The following is an 18,761-nucleotide window of genomic DNA, read 5'->3' on the forward strand; positions in this document are numbered from 1 at the left end:
AAACGGATCGGTACCAACGTGTTCCTGCTGAACCTCCAGAAAATGTGAGTGTAATGTTTTATTAACCTTTATATTAGTATTTATAATAATCTATGCGAAATTTGCAAACCTTGCTGCAGGCTTCACAATGCATGCATCTAAGGTTTACACTCAGGGTACATTACGGCATGTTTTCTATGTACGACCTTCTCAATATAATTCATAATCCCACGTTTATAATGAACAACGCGTGGTTATTGTGTTAGAAACGGTGTACGCACAGAACAGAGGGGCGGGGTGAGCAAAGCTCATTATCATTTAAAGACACATGCACTGAAACGGCGTGCTGAAAACAGAGCTGTTTTTGACCAGGTAAAATTAGTGTTTTCTTACAATACTAATGAGAATTTTTAATTAAAGTATATTACAAACTTTTAATTTAGACCCTAAAGAATCATATTAGCTTGTACAAAAATGGCATTATATGACCCCTTTAATACTGTGAAGCTGCTTTAATACAATCTGTATTGTGAAAAGCGCTTTACAAATATACTTGATTTGATTTGATTTGAAGATGGATAGTGGATGCCATCTTCCTAGCCTACACCTCTCTGGGTCTCTCGTGCTCCATAGGTGTTAGAGCTCACTCCACAAGAGGCATGGCTTCCTTTTGGGCTTGGTCCAATGGAGTCTCGATCGAAGACATTTGTGTGGCGGCCGGCTTGTCCGCTCCATCCACATTTGAAAGATTCTATAATCTAGAGGTTCCCACCTTGCAGGCACAAGTGCTCTCTATTTAAGTCTCTGGCTAGTCTAACCCTGACCTATGTATGAACCAGGTCCCCTCCCGCGGTGGCCTTCATACCCTTTTATGTGGTAAATATCATTCTAAGAGCTTGGCATTCTGGTCCATTATGATTTAGACTACTCTGTTATTAGTCTCGGGTCTCCCCGGACACTTTCCGAGTAGTCACTGGCGAATAGAACGGCGTTTTAAAATGGGTTCCCATAGCGTTTGTAATGCAGTTCGAGAGAACTGTTCTCGTGAGGGAACGTACTTGGTTACTTGCATAACCTCGGTTCCCTTAGAGATAAGGGAACCGGGAACTATTTCGCTTATATCAGGTGTTTCGCTTCAGTCGATTTAAATCTGTGGCGAGTTTTCTCTGAATTTATACTCTTCAGCCAGCTCTATTTTGCCGCGCTCTAGGCTGGCAAGGTGCCAGGCGCTCCGATTGGACCGCTCTCCTCTGCCGACTCACCATAGGTTCATGCAATTGCTGCAGCACAGCCAATCAGCTCGAGGCACTCGAGCTATGATGCTCTAGCTGTGCAGCTGCAATGCGTTTTAAAATAAAGGCTTCAATAATTCTCAAGAAAGGAGTTTCCCATAGCGTTTGCAACGCAGTACTCGTTCCCTTATCTCTAAGGGAACCGAGGTTACGCAAGTAACCAAGTATGTTTATTTATATCCAAGCAATTTTCCAATTTTTCATAAATAAACATCTCAACGTTATGGGATTTCCAATCAGACTGTGAACAAAATATTCTGAATATATTCAGAATATTATGAAACAGGGCACTGATTTCATACATGTCCTCTGTAGAGACACCAGGACATACAGCATGTTTATCAGGCAGTTTGGGGAGACACAACAAGTGAAAAGGGAAAGAATTTTTAAATCAGTATTTCTATGAAATATGAGATATTCTTATGAAACTGTTTTTAAGTTATTACTCCCAATTTTTTTCTAGTTTTCATTACATGTTGCCACAAGAACACATTCATGTTCAAATTAAATAAGTTGTATAGAATGGGACCACACATTTATGGCAATTCTACACACATTGCATAAAGTAAAATAAACTTACATAAACTAAATTCACAAAGGAGTCTCAGGGAGTATATAACAATACGTCTAGAACTAGATACTAGTAAACTAGATTTGTGCTACATTAAAAATTAATTTTTGATTTCTTTGTATCTCATTTTGCTTCTTTGATTGAATTTGGGGAATTTATTATTTAATATGTTGATTTTAGACCCGATGGAAGTGAATAAAGACAAATGGCATAATTTCACTTATGAAGATGGAGAACTGATGTATACAAATGAAGACAAACATCTGTTTGAAATACCTCATCATTTCAAAAGTGAAGATGGAAATGCAGTCGTTTCACAGACGGAAGAGAATTTCACACAAAAACAAGCTGAACATTTTGGAGACAGAGAATTTTCCACCTGTTCCGAGTGTGGACTGTTTTACGTTCACAAAGCAGACCTTAATAAACACATGAAATCTCACACTGGAGAAAATATGTTCATTTGCTCTCAGTGTGGAAAGAGTTACACACGTAAATCAACCCTTAACAGACACACGAGAGAACACACTGGAGAAAAACCATTCACCTGCTCTCAGTGTGGAAAGAGTTTCAGCCGCAAAGGGGACGTTAAAGTGCACTTGAGGATTCACACTGGAGAAAAACTGTTCAAATGCTCTCAGTGTGGAAAGAGTTTCACACGTAAATCAACCCTTAACAGACACATGGGAAAACACACTGGAGAAAAACCATTCACCTGCTCTCAGTGTGGAAAGAGTTTCAGTCGCAAATCAAACCTTAACAGACACATGGGAAAACACACTGGAGAAAAACCATTCACCTGCTCTCATTGTGGAAAGACTTTCACCCGTAAATCAACCCTTAACGGACACACGAGAGAACACACTGGAGAGAGGCCTTATACATGCTCTCAGTGTGGAAATAGTTTCACATCCCAAAGCGTTCTCACCAATCATCTGCGCCGTCACTCTGGAGTGAGATCATTCAGCTGTGATCAGTGTGATAAAACATTTGTTTTGGCATCAAGCTTAAAAACACACCTTAAAACACACCTTAAAGCTGGTGTGAAGACTCACTTTTGTTCTTTTTGTGGAAAGGGTTTTTCACGATTACAGAATTTAAAATGGCACAAGAGTGTTCATACTGGTGTGAGACCTCATGTGTGCTCTGACTGTGGGAAGACCTTCACTACATCGGGCAGCTTAAAAACACACCAGAGAATTCATACTGGAGAGAAGCCGCACCAGTGCTCTTCATGTGGGAAGAGTTTCACCCAATTATCCACTCTACAGAAACATGAGAAAAACCGTTGCCCGACATTTTCTAATTAGCAAATGTTCATGTTCAGATTCATTACTTACAAGTAAATAATTTGACATTTAGATTAATCAAAAGCTTGATAATTTGTAGTGAAGTTTGATTGTTTGACAAGTGGAACCTTTTGGGGAAGGTCAAAGTAATAGTTAGAATATATGAGGGATTTGGGTAAAACTGGCAACAGTAGTCCATAAAATCATAATCTATTTTTCAAATAACTTGTTTTATATGTATAGACATGATGCGTTAAGATATTAAAGACTTTTTTGCATTACAGCTTTAATCTCTGCAACTGATCCAGAACGCCGCAGCTAGAGTGGTCTTTAACGAGCCGAAAAGAGCACACGTCACTCCTCTCCTCACAAAATTGCACTGGTTGCCAGTTGCCACTTGCATCAAATTCAAGTCACTGACGTTTGCCTACAGAAGAACCACTGGTTCTGCTCCCTTTTACTTTAACTCTTTACTTCAGACTTATGTGCCTTCCAGGAACTTGCGCTCTGCAAGTGAACGGCGTCTTGTGGTGCCATCTCAAAGAGGCACAAAATCTCTTTCTCAGACCTTTACCATGACTGTTCCCTGCTGGTGGAATGACCTGCCGAACTCAACCAGAGCGGCTGAGTCCATAGCCACTTTTAAGAAACGGCTGAAGACACTTCTTTTTCGACAGCACTTGATCCAGTAATACTAACACTTTCTCTCTACTACTCTATTCTGTTCTATAACAAAAAAAAAAAAAAAAAATTGCGTTGAATTAAACTGAGAAGGGTCATAGCACTTGCATTTTGTTGTCCTACTGCTAGTTTAACTGCTTCTATTGTTCTCATTTGTAAGTCGCTTTGGATAAAAGCGTCTGCTAAATGAATAAATGTAAATGTAATAACAGCTTTAAGAGCTTAGACACTCAGGCCTGGGCATACCCTCTATGTAAGCCCTGTGTTTTCACTGACTCTTTGCAAAGTCTTGTTAGTGTCACACTGCATTTCTGAGAGCTCTCCCTCTGGTTATCCGTGTTTTGGTTTTCATTTTCTGCCTGGTTTTTTGGATTTCCTCGTTTGACTGTTTTTCTGCTCTGTTGTCTCTTTGTATTATCTGTCCTGTCTTTTTTACCTGTTGCCTGTTTTATGGATTATGATTCAGAATTTCTGTAATAAACAACTGCAGTTGGATCCTCAACCAGTTTCAGAGTATTTTGTGACCAAAAAGATCTAGATGTGAATAAATCGCTGGGTCCAGACCATATTGCTTCTCTTCTCTGTTTAATCTCTCCTTCAACCCAAAAATGAAAATTCTTCTCGTATTCCTTGTGGAATGACAAATTTAAGATATAAGATATCTATTTCAGATATGCTTCCTTACATAACATCACGGTGAATAATATTGTATTTAGCTTTTAAGGTTAAGATGATGATATCACACGAATGATTCTGCTCAGCCAACTTGCAATTCCTGTTTTCTCTTTATTGTCTTTAATGGCTCTTGGAGTCCCAGTTTCACTCAGACTGATGGGATTAGCGTCTATGCATTTTGAATGATAGTGTTACGCTGGGCCTGTTTCTCTTGATTGGGCCGAATTGTTGAGCAGCCAGATAACCTGCCAAACCGGTTTTCGCTTGATAGAATTAACTCCTCCCTACCTTTTGTATGCTTTGTTTGAGTTTGTCTCCACCTCCAGAAGTCCCTCCTCCTAAAATGCCTATAAGATACCATGTAAAGTTACTTTATATTAGATTGTTGGACGAACTGCTGCAACGCTCAATAAAGAATAACTTATGCTTGAACAATATCCCAACATCTCCTGGTCTCTACTTTGAAGAATGAAAAGATATTCCCAACAATTTAACTGCAGGCATACCAATAATAGGGAAGCATCTAAACTTCAGGCTCAGGTCAGTTTAGTTCTGGTTCTCAACAGTCCTATAAGCAGTCCACATTCAACTCGTCTAAAGCCTTCCATCTCCTAAACGCTCTCGACTGCCAACGGTGCTGTGGAGAAAGGATAAGAGGCGATTCCTCCCCTCGAAGAAGCGGTGGCCGCACACCTTTGCCCGCCCATCGCTATGGGATGGAAAGCCAAAGCGACACATCCATCCAAACCTTGACGCGCCACTTTCTCACACATTCTCATAGAGAATAATGTGTTTGAATTTTAAAGACGGGGTGCAGTGCGGCGCTGCGCTGTGTGTCCGGTGTGCTACCCCCCTTTAGGCCCATCCTAGATCTCAGACACCTGAACAAAGCGCTTATGACGCACCGGTTCAGGATGCCGACAACCAAACAAATCCTCGCGCAGATTCGCCCAGGGAATTGTTTTTTCTCAGTGGATCTGAAAGATGCTTATTTTCATATTCAGATAATGCCCCATCACAGGCCATTCTTGAGATTCGCTTTCGAGGGGCAGGCTTATCAGTACACGGTCCTATCATTCGGCCTATCTCTAGCACCCTGTACGTTTACGAAGTGCATGGGTGCAGCTCTCACCCCTGAGACAACAAGGGAGTGTGAGCGTTAAACTTAAACTATATATCTTACTTAATCTATGAAGGTTTAATATGGTTTCCGCCAGTAGAGGCGCTCGAGCAACCGAAGGAATGACACACATACGAGTCTAGGAGAAGAAGAGAAGTGAGTGAGTGAAGCGATATTGTTTTCCCCTGGATGGTGGGGGATGGTACCGCCTTTTTCGCCTCTGATTGGCTAGAAGGGCTCTCCTCCGATTGGTTATTTGATTTGGCCGTGAAACGTCATCTCACGTTCATGGCAGGCTGTCGGCTAGTCTATTCTGGTGTGTGTGTGTGTGTGTGTGTGTGTGTGTGTGTGTGTGTGTGTGTGTGTGTGTGTGTGTGTGTGTGATGGGTAGGTTTAGGGGTCGGGTTAGTGTGTGTGTGTCTGTGATGGGTAGGTTTAGGGGTCGGGTTAGTGTGTGTGTGTGCGTGTGTGTGATGGGTAGGTTTAGGGGTCGGGTTAGTGTGTGTGTGTGTGTGTGTGTGTGTGTGTGTGTGTGTGTGTGCGTGTGTGTGATGGGTAGGTTTAGGGGTCGGGTTAATGAGTGTGTGTGTGATGGGTAGGTTTAGGGGTCGGGTTAGTGTGTGTGTGATAGTAGGTTTAGGGGTTGGGTTAGTGTGTGTTTGTGTGTGTGTGATGGGTTGGTTTCATATTCAAATCAAATAACCAATCGGAGGAGAGCCCTTCTAGCCAATCAGAGGAGGAAAAGGCTTCCCCTACCATCCTGGGAAAAAAATAAATAATTACGCGAGGGAAGGGAACACAAACAACATCATTGACTGCTCTTGCTGTTTTTCAGACTGTGAGTATATTCATTTTATCATTTATTAGGAGAAATCTAAATACAAATGACTAAACAAGTCAGTTCATTAAGTGAATCACTCAGAAATTAATCGACTGATGTTGTTCATTACGCTTGTGAAACGTGAACTTACTACTGACTGGTTTTTCACTTTACAACTTGTGAAGATTGTGATTTGTGTTTTCATTTTATTTGATGAGAAAATGAAACGTTAAACACATTTTTAATGCATGCAAATCATATCTAATATAAGCAGGGTTCTAATGACAAATAAGTTTCCCTCTGTTAAACCACAACCCCCCACCGTCCCCCATTAGATTAACCAGCTATTATGTAAAACTAATCATGCAATTGGAAAATTTAAATTCTATGCATATGATAATTAACAAACTATAAATAGAACTCAATATTGTAATGGTTCAAGCGCATCACTTGACGTTCTTTTAAAAGAAGAGGACAGATGTTGTGATATTTCTTTGATTAGTGTTTAAGGACATTCCTCTTACATAACATTAAAACCAATAACGAACCGCTAAAGTGTGTTGATTCAGTAAGGGGTCGTTGTCTTGCTTTGAGTTTTTGAAAGTGAATGCAATCACAAAGGTGATAATGCACACATATTGTTGTAAATTTACATAAAAAGTAACCATAGGGCCTGGGCCTGTATTTTTAATACTTTTGAAATAAAGATGTTATATATAAATGTGTGTATATATATATATATATATATATATATATATATATATATATATATATATATATATATATATATATATATATATATATATATATATATATATATTAAAATTATGATGAATTATGTGTAGGTTATTTAAAATAGCATAAATACAATATATAAAATAATGGTAAAACTTTACAGTAAGGTTTCATTTGTTAACATTAATTGATGTATTAACCTGAACTAACCATGAGCAATACATTTATTGCTGAAGGACTATTTATTAATCTTTGTTAAGGTTAGTTAATAAAAAATTCAACTTTGTTGTTTGTTCATGTTAGTGTAGCAAATTAGCTCTATGAAATATTAATAATCAATAATAACTTGTTATAATTGATTAATTGATTATGAATATTTGGATCAGTTAGTAGAATTATCTTAATAAAGTAAAATTAATATTACAATAAATTAACCTGTTTGTGCCGTGAACACAGTGTTAATTGTTTATTCAAAAATGTACATTTCCGGAGTGTGGGAAATGTCTTTCTTACTGTATAGTACCATTCAGAGCCTGTAGCCAAAAACCTGCATGATTAGAGACTCCAGTATGAGCTTGAGACACAGACAGCTTTACGTGTGACAGGAACAAGACTTTATTAACTAGACTAAACACTTAAGTACTCTAACATACATACACATACATACATGCATACAGTTTACCAAGGGAAGGAGAGCTGAAGCAGAATACAGGGAAAGCAAGAAGTTATAGCATTGTTTGAAATTCAGCAGATCTATGAAGGTTATATAGTTTAAAATGGTTTCCGCCAGTAGAGGCGCTTGAGCAACCGAAGCAATGACACACATCTGAGTCTAGGAGAAGAAGAGAAGTGGGCGAGGGAAGGGAACATAAACACGAGAAGTGGAACACAGCCGTTCATTCTGCTCTAAATCTGCTGTTTTTCAGACTGTGAGTACATTCATTTTATTATTTAATAGGAGAAATCGAAATTTAAACGACTGAACAAGTGCTCATTTAGTGAATCACTCAGAAATTAATCGAAATGAACCGACTGATGTTGTTCATACGCTCGTGAAACGTAAACTCGTTACTGACTGTATTTCACATTAAAATTTGTGAAGATTATGAGTTGTGTTTTCATTTTATGTAATGAACAAGTTAAACCTGGTAAACAGTTTTTAATGTAGGGGTGGGGATAGAGGGAACTATCGCGGGGTAAAACACATGCTAGCAAATAAACTTTGTGTTTTTTAGTTGCCATATCAACACTGCCACTGTTTAGAGAAGAAAATGCGCCCAAATCTAAAAATCTTTGTAACATATCACTGAACATTTATTTAACCATATCAAAAGTACATTTCTTCCAAGTTAATTTTTCATCTCTGTCTTTTGTGTTTATTTAAAATTAGACAAATCTGATATTATTTTAATCTCCAATCTGTTATTTAATAAATTAGATGGTTCTTTAATGCTGATCTCGCCGGGTTTAAGTCGCAGTTGTGCAGCTGGAAAATGTTATAACACTGTGTTACAGTGTGCCCCTATTAGAGCTATGATACTGTATTCAATATTTTTATGAATTCTATTTAGAAACCAAGAGAACAAAGCCGAATAAAGACTGAGAGCCAATGTTCAGATTTTATTATTTATTATTATGTTTTGAATTATGCTGCATAGCTGTTTTGCGGTGTGTTGTAAAAAAAAAAATCAAAAATCAAACAGTTTCTAAACAATGAGAGTTTAAATGCTGGGAAATATTCCCATCTTCCCACAGGAGAAGCAAGCAGAAGGAACTCCAGGAGAAACTACTGACATACTATTGTAAAGATGGAGTTTGAGGAAGAACCCTGCAGAATAAAAGATGAAGACACAGAGGAACAAACAGGTTGGTGTTTTCCTTCATTCTTTTTAATGACTGATGAGGAACATTAAGATGAAAGCTCACATTTCCTCCTGAGACCCAGGCATAGACTTTATCCTCTGTAGAGGATAGTGTTGTCACGGTACCAAATTTTCAGTATTCGGTAACAATACCAGTGAAAATCCACGGTTCTCTGTACCAATTTCGGTACCAAAGGGGTAGAAATCAATAAATTCTTTGCTGATACTTCCTCGTCATCATGGAGAGTGCAGTTCACACCGTTTAAAAAATAGTCGATCTCCGAATGCGAATGAACTTACTCTGAATTTTAGTATTGTTTTTATATGAGGATCCTTTTTCAAATACAAGGTCAATATTGATTTTCACTAACGACAAAACAACAAATTATTTATTATTAATTTATATGGAACTAATCTTTAAAAGCTTTCCATCTTTCCTCTCCTCATGTAATGTTGCATTCAGAGATCGACAAGTTTCTCCTTTTCACAAGCGCTTGCTCTCCCGTGGCGTCTGTCTTTGCTATGCAACCATGAACATAGGCGCGCCTGGAAAAACGAGCGCGCCGCGTCGCTTCTATTATGAGCGCGCTTGCATTAGGAATAACTAATCTGCACGCGCAAAAAAACGCGCTGTGTGAACGGCCACTTATGGCAACGTGACATTAGCCTAATTCAAAATATTTCCATATGTGTTTCTTTCCTCCTTTCTTATCGGCACAACACCTGTCGCCATGTCTCAGCGCTTTAATAAAGAGGACGCGCAACTGCATGCGTGCATGCATGCGCATCAAGGAACCGGGTTTGAATGGGTCCTCGGTACCACCGGTACTTGAGAAAACTTGGTACCGTGACGTTTAAATTTTTTTTATATTGACTTGGTACCAAAGTACCGGGTCTTTTGACAACACTAGTAGAGGACATTATATTTTAGCGAATTTCTCTGAGATCATTCATGTCACAGTCTAATCAGGGCTTTTCAGAAATACCAAATGTTTGGAGGTTTTACCATTACAACTTCAACTCCTTGTTTTTTTAAAAATGACTGATATTGACTGAATGATCAAATTTTATGCTTCTTATTTTATGCGGTCTTATGCTTCTACCACGCTCTCATCTGTTGACGGCGTTGAAGAGAAGGGCTATGTGAAGCTCCCGCCACTTGAGAAAGCGGTCACCGCTCATTTGTGCCCTCCCACTGCAGACAGTTGGAGAACAAAAGCGACTGTCTAAGCCGTGCAGAACTACTTCCACTATGGCCGGTCGCGCCTATGCCGCCGCTGGTCAAGCCGCCTCTGCAGTACACACCATGGCGATCCTCCAGGTGTTCCAAGCCAAACTCCTCCACGCTATGGACGAGTCAGGACCCGATCCAGACGCCTTCAAGGACCTTTGCAGCGCTACTGACCTTGCACTGCGGGCCAGAAAGACCACTGACCAGGCTATCGGCCGCAACATGGCCAGCCTTGTTGTTCTGGAGTGCCACTATTGGCTGAATTTAACTGAGATCAGGGATGCGGACAGGACCGCCTTCCGCGACTCACCGGTCTCCACGACAGGTCTCTTCGGCCCTTCCGTCAGCGGCTTTGCAGAGCGCTTTACCGAGACTCAGAAAGCTTCCACTGCAATGAAGCACTTCCTACCGAAGTGTTCTAGTTCGCCCCAAGAGTATGCCGCAGCCAGAGAAACCAGCGCCGCAGGTTTACCAGCCCCGCCCAGCGGCTGAGACCGGCCTACGCTACAAGCCAGCAAAGCGTTACCCGCTCCCCAAGCGCCAAGGTCCTCGTCCAAAGCTCACACTGGACCACGAGCCTAAGAAGCCGTCCTAGCCGGGGGAAAGAGGGGTTCATGTCCCGCTGCGGCCAGACCACCCCCGAAGATCGCTCGAGTGTCTCTCACAGCCCCCTCTTCAGTTCAGGTGGTTGGAGTAGTGTTAAATGCAGAACATGGGCCCATCATTTGTCAGGAACCTCTGCACCCAAACGCTGTTTTAACAGCAACCCACACAAAGCACAAAATCGAGCAAATTTCCTCACATAAACCTCTGTCAGGTCGAGCCCCTGAGGCGCTTCGCCTTCAGATATGATCCAGCCACTGGCTTATCGGGCTCTGGCTTGGCAGGCCATTCCCGAAGTGTCAGATTGGGTGATGAATATAATGAATGGTTAATCGCTTCAATTCGCCCGCAGACCTCCGTGCTTTCGTGCTATAACTTACACTTCGGTAGGGAGCACTATGGCTCAAGTCCTCCGTTCCGAAGTATCGAATCTGCTGGCAAAAGGGGCTATTGAGATCACAAAGGGAGTTGGGCTTCTACAGCAGTTACTTTCTCATGCCCTCATGGTACGGCCATTCAGGATGCTTACGACCAGACACATCCTGGCGCAGATCCGGCCAGGAGACTGGTTCTTCTCAGTATATCTAAAAGATGCTTACTTTCACATCCAAGTGAACCCCCATTACAGGCCATTCTTGAGATTCGCCTTCGAGGGGCAGACATATCAATATACAGTCCTACCATTTGGACTGGCTCTAGTGCCTCGTACATTAACGAAGTGCATGGATGCGGCTCTCTCCCCCCTGAGACAGTGGGCAATGCGTATTCTGAACTACCTCAATGACTGGTTCATACTGACTCGAGGCGGAGTCCCATACTCACAGAGCCTGGCTCCTTGGCCATCTCTTGGCCAAGCCTCTGGCTCAGGGTAAACTTTGCCAAGAGTGTGCTGTTCCCCAGCCAACGTATCACATTCCTGGGAACAGTTCTCGACTCCGTTCACATGAAAGCATGGTCCACGCCGGGCTGGACTTTGTCAATTCAGCGGCTCGCCACGTCGTTCAAAGTGGGCTCCCGTTTACCCTTCAGAACGTTTCAAAGGGTTTCATGGCTTCAGCATCGTCTGTACTCTAGCTAGGCCTACTGCATATGCTCCCCCTTCAGCTGTGGCTAATGCCTCAAATTCCAGCCCATGCATGGCGTCCGGGCCTCGTAAATATCAGGGTAAACCAGCGCTGTACCAGAGCTCTGGCCCCCTGGAAGGACACCAGCTGGTGTCAGCAGGGTGTGAACATGGGTCTGGTTTCAGAGAGCAGTGTTATCTCAACAGACGATTCCAACCTCCGTTGGGGAGTCCTGTACGAGGGCAGGCCTGCCTCTGGTCGAGCTCGGAGAAACACCTACACATCAACTGCCTTGAAATGAGAGCAGTTTTTCTAGCCCTGAAATCCTTTCTCCCATATCTGGCGAGACACCACGTCTTGGTCCGTACGGGCAACATGGCGGTGGTACCCCAGGACCTCCCAGTAGGTGTCCTGAATACCATATTGGAGGCTAGAGCTCCGTCCAGTAGGCGCCTCTACCATCACAAATGGTCAGTGTTCTCCAGCTGGTATCTAGCTCTGAACCTCGACCCACATAGTTGTGAAGTACCAATGGTGCTTACATTTCTCCAAGAGCTGTTGGAGGCGGGGCGCTCCCAATACACGCTCAGTGTATGTGGCAGCTATTGCAGCTTTTCACTTGCCGTTGGCTGGCTCTTCCTTGGGTAAAAGTGACCTCATCGTTTACTTCCTTAAAGGGGCCAGGAGACTTAACCCGCCTCGATCACCTTCGGTGCTGGCCTAGGACCTTTCCCTGGTTCTACGAGCTCTTAAGGGACCTCCCTTCGAGCCACTTCAGTCGGGTGATCTATGATCCCTCTCTTTTAAAACCGCTCTGCTGTTAGCACTAGCGTCAGTAAAAAGAGTTGGGGACTTGTAAGCGCACTCCACGAGCGCTTCCTGTCTTGAGTTCGGGCCCAATGACTCCAAAGTTGTCCCTAAACCAAGACACGGATATGTACCAAAGGTGCTCTCAACTCCGTCAGAGTCCAGGTTATTTCCCTATCAGCTCTTCCCATATCGGGAGAAGATAGCGATACTCTCATGCTCTGCCCTGTCAGAGCCCTGATAATCTATCTGGAGGGTTCTGCCTCTTTCAGACAGTCTGAACAGCTCTTTATCTGTCTCAGGGGGTGCACCAAAGGGCTACCGGTCACGAAATTAACACTGTCAGGATGGATAGTGGATGCCATCTTCCTAGCCTACACCTCTCTGGGTCTCTCGTGCTCCATAGGTGTTAGAGCTCACTCCACAAGAGGCATGGCTTCCTCCTGGGCTTGGTCCAATGGAGTCCCGATCAAAGACATTTGTGCAGCGGCCTGCTGGTCCGCTCCGTCCACATTTGCAAGATTCTATAATCTAGAGGTTCCCACCTTGCAGGCACAAGTTCTCTCTATTTAAGTCTCTGGCTAGTCTAACCCTGACCTATGTATGAACCAGGTCCCCTCCTGCGGTGGCCTTCATAAACTTTTATGTGGTGAATATCATTCTAAGGGCCCGACATTCTGGTCCATTATGATTTAGACTACTCTGTTATTAGTCTCGGGTCTCCCCGGACACTTTCAGAGTAGTCACTGGCAAATAGCACGGCGTATTAAAATGGTTCGCATAGCGTTTGCAACGCAGTTCGAGAGAGGGAACGTACTTGGTAACCTGTACTGCCTTGCCTGCCGTGCTATTTCACTTATATCAGGTGCTTCGCTTCTGTGGCTTCGCAGGTGTACGTTCTCGTGAGGGAACGTACTTGGTAACCTGTACTGCCTTGCCTGCCGTGCTATTTCACTTATATCAGGTGCTTCGCTTCAGTTGATTAAACCCGTCATATGGCGAGTTTTCTCTGAATTTATACTCTTCAGCCACGGCTATTTTGCCGCGCTCGAGGCTGGCAAGGTGCCAGGCGCTCCGATTGGACCGCTCGCCTCTGCCGACTCGCCTTAGGTTCGTGCAGTTGCAATGTGTTTTAAAATAAAGACTTCAATAATTCTCGAGAAAGGAGTTTCCCATAGCGTTTGCAACGCAGTAATCGTTCCCTTATCTCTAAGGGAACCGAGGTTACGTAAGTAACAAAGTACGTTTATATATACCTGAGTCATTTTCCAATTGTTTGTCATAAATAAACATCTCAATGTTATGGGGTTTCCAATCAGAATATGAACGAAATATTCTGAATATATTCATAATATTATGAAACAGGGCACTGATTTCATACATGTCCTCTGTAGAGACACCAGGACATACAGCATGTTTATCAGGCAGTTTGGGGAGACACAACAAGTGAAAAGGGAAAGAAATTTTAAATCAGTATTCCTATGAAATATGAGATATTCTTATGAAACTGTTAAGTTATTTCTCCCTTTTTTTTCATTACATGTTGCCATAAGAACATTCATATTAAAATTAAATGTTGTATAGAATGGGACTACACATTTATGGCAATTCTACACATATTGCATGAAGTAAAATAAACTGACATAAACTAAATTCACAAAGGTATCTCTTATATTAAAAATTTATTTTTGATTTCTTCGTTTCTCATTTTCCTTCTTTGATTGAATTTGGGGAATTTATTATTTAATATGTTGATTTTAGACCCGATGGAAGTGAATAAAGACAAATGGCATCATTTCACTAATGAAGATGGAGAACTGACGTATACAAATGAAGAAAAACATCTGTTTGAAAAACTTCATCATTTCAAAAGTGAAGATGGAAATGCAGTCGTTTCACAGAATGAAGAGAATTTCACACAAACACAAGCTGAAAATTTTGGAGATAAAGAATTTTTCACCTGTTCTGAGTGTGGACTGTTTTACGTGAACAAATCAGACCTTAATGAACACATGAAATCTCACACTGGAGAAAATCTGTTCATTTGCTCTCAGTGTGGAAAGAGTTACACACGTAAATCAACCCTTAACAGACACACGAGAGAACACACTGGAGAAAAACCATTCACCTGCTCTCAGTGTGGAAAGAGTTTCAGTCATAAAGGAGGCCTTAATGTGCACATGAGGACTCACACTGGAGAAAAACTGTTCAAATGCTCTCAGTGTCGAAAAAGTTTCACTCATAAAGGAAGCCTTAATGTGCACATGAGAATTCACACAGGAGAGAGGCCTTATACATGCTCTCAGTGTGGAAATAGTTTCAAATGCCAAAGCGTTCTCACCACTCATCTGCGCCGTCACTCTGGAGTGAGATCATTCAGCTGTGATCAGTGTGATAAAACATTTGTTTTGGCATCAAGCTTAAAAACACACCTTAAAACTCATGCTGCTGTGAAGACTCACTTTTGTTCTTTTTGTGGAAAGGGTTTTTCACGATTGCAGAATTTAAAACGGCATGAGAGTGTTCATACTGGTGTGAGACCTCATTGTTGCTCTGACTGTGGGAAGACCTTCACTACATCTGACAATTTAAAAACACACCAGAGAATTCATACTGGAGAGAAGCCGCACCAGTGCTCTTCATGTGGGAAGAGTTTCACCCAATTATCTACTCTACAGAAACATGAGAAAAACCGTTGCCCGACATTTTTTAATTAGCAAATGTTCATGTTCAGATTCATCACTTACAAGTAAATAATTTGACATTTAGATTAATCAAAAGCTGGATAATTTGCTAAAATTAGTAGTGAAGTTTGATTGTTTGACAAGGGAAACCTTTGGGGATGGTCAAAGTAATAGTTAGAATATGAGGGATTTGGGTAAAAAGTGGCAATAATAGTCTATTAAATCTTAATCTATATTTCAAATAACTTGTTTTATATGTATAGACATGATGCGTTAAGATATTAAAGACTTTTTTGCATTGAAAATGATTGTAATAAAATTGCAGACAAACAGCAAATGCTTCACAGCTTTAAGAGCTTAGCAGCTCTTTTACCACTCAGTCCTGGGCATACCCTCTATGTAAAGCCCTGTGTTTTCACTGACTCTTTGCAAAGTCTTGTTAGTGTCACACTGCATTTCTGAGAGCTCTCCCTCTGGTTATGCGTGTTTTGGTTTTCTTTTTCTGCCTGGTTTCTCGGATTTCCTCGTTTGACTGTTTTTCTGCGCTGTTGTCTCTTTGTATTATCTGTCCTGTGTTTTGACCGGTTGCCTGTTTTATGGATTATGTTTTAGAATTTCTGTAATAAACGACTGCGTTTGGATCCTCAACCAGTTTGAGTATTTTGTGACAAAAAGATCTAGATGTGAATAAATCGCTGGGTCCAGACCATATTGCTTCTCTGCAGCTGATTTTATTTCACCTCCATTGACATGTTTAATCTCTCCTTCTTCAACCCAAAAATGAAAATTCTGTCATCATTTATTGGGCCCTATCTTGCACCCAGCGCAATTGACTTTGTACACCGACGCATGTATCATTCCTATTTTGCACCCGCGCAAAGCGGACTTTTCCCTCCACAGACGCACGTCGGTTAACTAAGAAATACACTTGCGCTCCCCGGGGCGGTTCAGCACAAAGAGGAGGCGTGTTCCGGCGCAAACGTTCCCTGGTGCTATTTTACAGGTTTAGAAAACAATTGCGCCACTAACCGAAAAAAAAGTTTAAAGTCAGTGGCGCGTTGCGCATGTTATATTATTTTAAGGGCGCATGCTTGGCCATAATCAATGTAGCGTGTGCACAACGCGCATACACTTTGATTCTCTCATCTACACACAGACGCAGCAGTTATCATTTTTGCAAATCATACATTATTGCGATAGATAGATAGATAGATAGATAGATAGATAGATAGACAGTTTATTATAAAAGCATACATCTAGCTTTCACATTTTCCCAAATTATCATACGCCTGTTTAACCGAAGTTAATTTGGGTGTGTTTCTCCATCCCCAACGTCCCTTATGAGAACGTTGCTCTCCTCGGCTGTGAACCGCTCCTGGCGCGCGCCTGGCAAATCCGCTGTTATAATAGGAATCCGCTTTAGAACAAGCGCGCCTGCTCTTAAAGGGATTGTGAGATGACTCTCTGATTGGTTTATTTCACGTTACGCCCAAACCACACCTATGAATAATGAAGCTGCTTCAGACCAACCCATTTTAGATTTGCGTCGGGTGCAAGAGTCATTTATCTCGCCGGTATAATAGCAACAGCGCCCAAGACCCGCCCACAAAGTTACTTGCGTTTTGCGCTTGATACTTGCGTTTCAGATCGTTAAAATAGGGCCCATAGTCTTTAATTTGTTTGTTCTGTTTAACACAAAAGATGTTTTGAAGAATGTCAATAACCAAACAGTTGATGTGCATTGATTTCAATAGCTTTTCTTCCATACATAGAATTCAATGGGATCCATCAACCGTTTGGTTACCCACATTCTTCAAAATATCTTCTGTGTTTAGCAGAAGAAAGCAATTCATACAGGCTTGAAACGACTTTAGGGTGAGTAAATGATGTCAGAATTTTAATTTTTGGGTAAACTATCCCTTTAATGACACAGACGGCAGTAGGAATATTAGGCTGATGTCACTAAGACCGAAAGCACGGAATCAAGATACTGTTACAAATGCGACTTATTTCCCAACTGTTTATGTTCACTTAAGAGATGACCAACAGTGTTTAAGTGAAAACTCACCAAACTCAAGGTTGTTCATAATTTCTTCACCCTCATGCCGTTCTAAACCTGTAAGACCTTTGTTCATCTTCGTAACACAAATTAAGATATTTTGATATCATAAGCTTTCTGACCCTCTATAGCAGGGGTCGGCAATAGGCGGCCCGCGGGCCAAAACTGGCCCGCCAGCAATATTTTTTGGCCCGCCGGATAATTTTGGAAGTCTGTTTTTTTTTTTTTTTTTTTTTTTTTTTAAATCAGCCTATTTTTATTTTACAATAACAGTTTACAAATAGGCCCCGCATATCAGTCGTTTAATCGTTTTTTTTTTTTTTTTTTCATTATTTATTTCCTGAACTAAAATGAAAAAACGAATAACGACTCGTTTTCCGATGTTCTGATTGTGCGTTCAGATCAAAAATAGAAAAAATAAATAACAGGTTTAGATGAATTTTAATGTTGAATTTTAATTTAACACCTAGCAGATATAGGCTACCAATCATTTTAAACAGACCAATTATTCGGGTATATCACACTGATAAATAATGTATATTACCTGATAAAAAATATTTACACTATGCTGCTGCACAAAACTCTTCCAATAGGCTTGTAAGCTCCAATCACCGGCCCAATGACGGTGTCCGATGTCTTGGTCGAAGGCAATGCAGCGTGTATGTCTTTTCGGGCGCTTCTGAAAATTTACTTTAATTTATTAAACAGTTGATTTCCAATTTTAATTTTGACTCCATGAATAATTTAATCTGACTCCAAATTTAAGTGACTCTTCGTATTTATTGATTTTCTCTCTTAACAGCTGATCAAAATATGAATTGTGATTTAATTTAGATCTTTTATTATTCTTGACCTTCCATACTTTCAGTTATTAATTAATTATGGACCCAATGCCGCATAGAGATCACGTCGGCCGGATCGTGTTTCTCACGGACACAAACTTGCTAATTCTGATTTTAGTCAGTGGATGTAGGGTTAGCTAATACCTCTTAAGTCAGTTGCCTACTGCTCACTTGTACAAAAAAGTGTAGTTTATTTTAGCCATTTCCATACAACTTGCTAAATCAGTGATAGACAGAAATCAAAAGGTCTTCAGTTTACGTGCCTACTGCTCCGTATACATGCGCCTTTAGTTTGACCTACCTTAACTAAGATTTGCGGTAGCACCAGCCTCCTTAATACATTAAAATAATGATTTCAGAATACTTCAGAATAAATCAAGATGTAACATTTATTTTGCCAGGCAGGATTAAGCATCAATTAAAAAGGATTAAACAGAATACACAATA

The 18,761-nt window shown here is 41.1% G+C and overlaps 1 protein-coding gene across 11 annotated transcripts in view; it reads left to right on the forward strand.

Annotated features, from left to right (window-relative positions):
- LOC308705758 (uncharacterized protein) overlaps positions 1 to 18,761 on the forward strand; it is an 80,460-nt gene that overhangs the window by 57,108 nt on the left and 4,591 nt on the right. For 3 of the 11 annotated variants that reach the window (XM_081390936.1, XM_081390932.1, XM_081390937.1), the window contains one exon: positions 2,023 to 4,306. In XM_081390936.1, the coding sequence (XP_081247062.1) occupies positions 2,023 to 3,152 (1,130 nt within the window). In that variant the 3' untranslated portion in view covers positions 3,153 to 4,306. Of the gene's footprint in view, positions 1 to 2,022; positions 4,313 to 7,963; positions 8,092 to 8,917; positions 9,029 to 18,761 lie in introns of those variants that run through there. The other 8 variants (XM_081390943.1, XM_081390934.1, XM_081390942.1 and 5 more) reach the window with 6 other exon arrangements.

This window comes from Scardinius erythrophthalmus (genome assembly GCF_964197995.2).
Source record: "Scardinius erythrophthalmus genome assembly, chromosome: 17".
Classification (NCBI taxonomy): Eukaryota; Metazoa; Chordata; class Actinopteri; order Cypriniformes; family Leuciscidae; genus Scardinius; species Scardinius erythrophthalmus.